The following is a 2,500-nucleotide window of genomic DNA, read 5'->3' as shown; positions in this document are numbered from 1 at the left end:
CTCAGTTTTGAATGACATTAAACGCATATTTAAACAGGTTTAGATCTGTGAAACGTTCGAACCATGTGATGTCATGGAATGCCTTGGTCATTTCGATGGCATTGTTCCCAGTCTTGAGTGTGTTCTAACGAAACAACATGGATTCTGCGCTGGAAAAAAAAAACCTGCAAACGCCATTTCCGAGACTCTAAATTTCAAAATGTCCCTAGATGCCTTGGCCCTCAAGAACTTGTGACTTTGGTGCGAGTTCCAAAGCTACCTACTATTCATTATTAGCCTGCCACTGAAAGCCCTGATTCAGTGTGACAATAAGTGCCCAACTTTGAATAACTGCCTACTTCAAATAAGGTCCAAAAAATTAATAAGCGCCCAGGGCACTTAATTCCAAGGCATTAAATAAATATGGTATACCTACATTTTGTCTGTCCCCAGATAAATGAGCCAACTCCACCATATCAGAACCAAACTGGCTAAATGCTTGCACAAAATCAGTAAATGTATTCACATCTTCTAGTTCCTTCAGCCTATCATCCACCTGTGGAATAGTTGAATAGTTAAGTAATAAAGACAACAACATTTAGTTTTTGTGTTAAGACTGACACATCATTGAAACTCTGTTTTAATCAAAGTCCCATAGAGACAGAAAGAAAAGGCGAAAGGAGTTTTCAGGAACTCATTGCTGTATATTTTGCTGCACATTTTGATGATAAACAATGAAGAGCAACACTCTATTAATTTTATGTTTTCAAAATTGTCACTTTGAAAGTGAAATAGTAAATTTGAAGCTGAAAACTGTTAGGACTCACAAATGCTTTTAACTTGACTTTTAAGTCCAAAGAATATCAAACCTAAAAACAATAAAAGTACTTGAGAAAGTGGTAAAAAGTACTTCTTAATTGAATGGGATCTGATGAAAACCATACAAACCTTCAAGTTTTTGAGTTGGAGTTTGTTTTATGGGTTTAACTATAAGAACCTAAGTCATGCACTTAAGTTTAAAAACACAACATCTTGCATCTCGATTTATTCAGATTTAAAGCCCATCGGTCACATGATTTAATTAAAGAGATTAACACAGCAAACTGGCAAGCATTGTAATGGTTGAGGTGGATTAAAATTACAAACAACTCCTATTTGTTTAACACATGAGTGTTCAAATTAAATGCCTTAAAAACAGGTAATTGAAAAGTCACTCGAAAATGCTCAAATCATCCCCTTATCAAAACACTAGAAAATTGTGACCTCTGTATATCTACCACCATGAAAAAATGTATCAAAATATCTTGGTGCTTAGAAAGAATCACCAATAAGCAGAATTCTTCCAAACTTAAATTTTAAACTAGAATAAAGTTGGGTAAACAACCTTTTTGGTTTTGAAAAGGTATTCTTCACTTGTTTGCAAACAGTTTTTCTGGGGAATTTACAAAGAAAACCATATGTCGGTTTAGGTGGGCATAATTTGTTTAGAGATACAATAATGTTAATCCAATTATTCAATATTTTCAAAAAAGTTAGGCAAAAATTTGCAAAAGATGTTATTTAAAGCTAAAACGCTTTAAATAACATTTATAAAACACCAGATCATGTTTGAGAATGAAATCTGCGGAAGAATTTTAATGGATACTTCCTCAACAGATCTCCGGATGCTCTTAAAAACCGCCCCAAACGTTCCGCTAATATTATTTTCAAGCATACCAATATTGCTACGATTCTCGATTTACGTGCATAAAATATTTGCAAATAATACGTAAAAGACAGCAGAATTTATAGCAGTCTATTTTCCTTAAAACTCAATTAAATAACAAGGGACCAAACTAACTTGCGATATTTTCAAAGAGTAGGGAAAGTTACTGTTACTCAAGCAGGAGAATTGTTTAGAGGAGATATAGTAAAGAACTCTAGTTTACTCTTTGTTGCGGGTGCTTGAATTAAGAAATAAACAAATGTCTGACGTCAATTGGCTTGAAAATACATCCAACTTTATATGTTATTGAAAAAATAAACTTTTTTAGCGCTAAGATTTTTCATTCATTGCTTAAATAGGTCGAACCAGCCAACAGCAATTGTAACGAACAAATGATCTTCAATTAACAATCTTAGCGACCTTGCGAATGTCCATCAGCGAGACAAAATGCATGAAATTTAAGCTAACGTCGCGGGATTTTTGTAAGCTCTTTACCTTTTTGACCGCCTTTAACAGTCTTTTCACAACAACAGAGTCTGCAATGATCAAAACTCTGGTAACGGCGGAAAGCAGGGAACGTGCCGCACGAACCATCCCATTCTTATCAGCTAAGTTCACGCCATCATCGCCGCTCGTAGATTCCGCTCCGGCTGATGAAGTGAGATTTAAAATAGCTTGTCCTGATTTTTTAGCTTCTTCACATGCTTCCCGCATTTCATTCGCCACATCTTCGTTTTCTTCAGCGATTTGCTCCCCAACATTTACAAATCGCTCCACGGCAATAGCTACAACTTTTCCAATTTCGTGAATTGCTTT

General features: G+C 35.2%; 1 protein-coding gene across 2 annotated transcripts in view; it reads right to left on the bottom strand.

Annotated features, from left to right (window-relative positions):
* The window catches only part of LOC140925289 (alpha-catulin-like), an 18,982-nt gene that overhangs the window by 16,021 nt on the left and 461 nt on the right, over window positions 1-2,500 (bottom strand). For both annotated transcript variants that reach the window (XM_073375286.1, XM_073375287.1), the window contains exons 2-3: window positions 2,180-2,500; window positions 416-535 (exon numbers count right to left, since the gene is read on the bottom strand). The exon at window positions 2,180-2,500 is cut by the window's right edge and continues 54 nt beyond it. In XM_073375286.1, the coding sequence (XP_073231387.1) occupies window positions 416-535; window positions 2,180-2,500 (441 nt within the window). The remainder of the gene's footprint in view (window positions 1-415; window positions 536-2,179) is intronic.

The sequence above is a fragment of the Porites lutea genome, chromosome 14, assembly GCF_958299795.1.
Source record: "Porites lutea chromosome 14, jaPorLute2.1, whole genome shotgun sequence".
Lineage (NCBI taxonomy): Eukaryota > Metazoa > Cnidaria > Anthozoa > Scleractinia > Poritidae > Porites > Porites lutea.
This window is presented reverse-complemented; position numbering and strand designations above follow the sequence as displayed.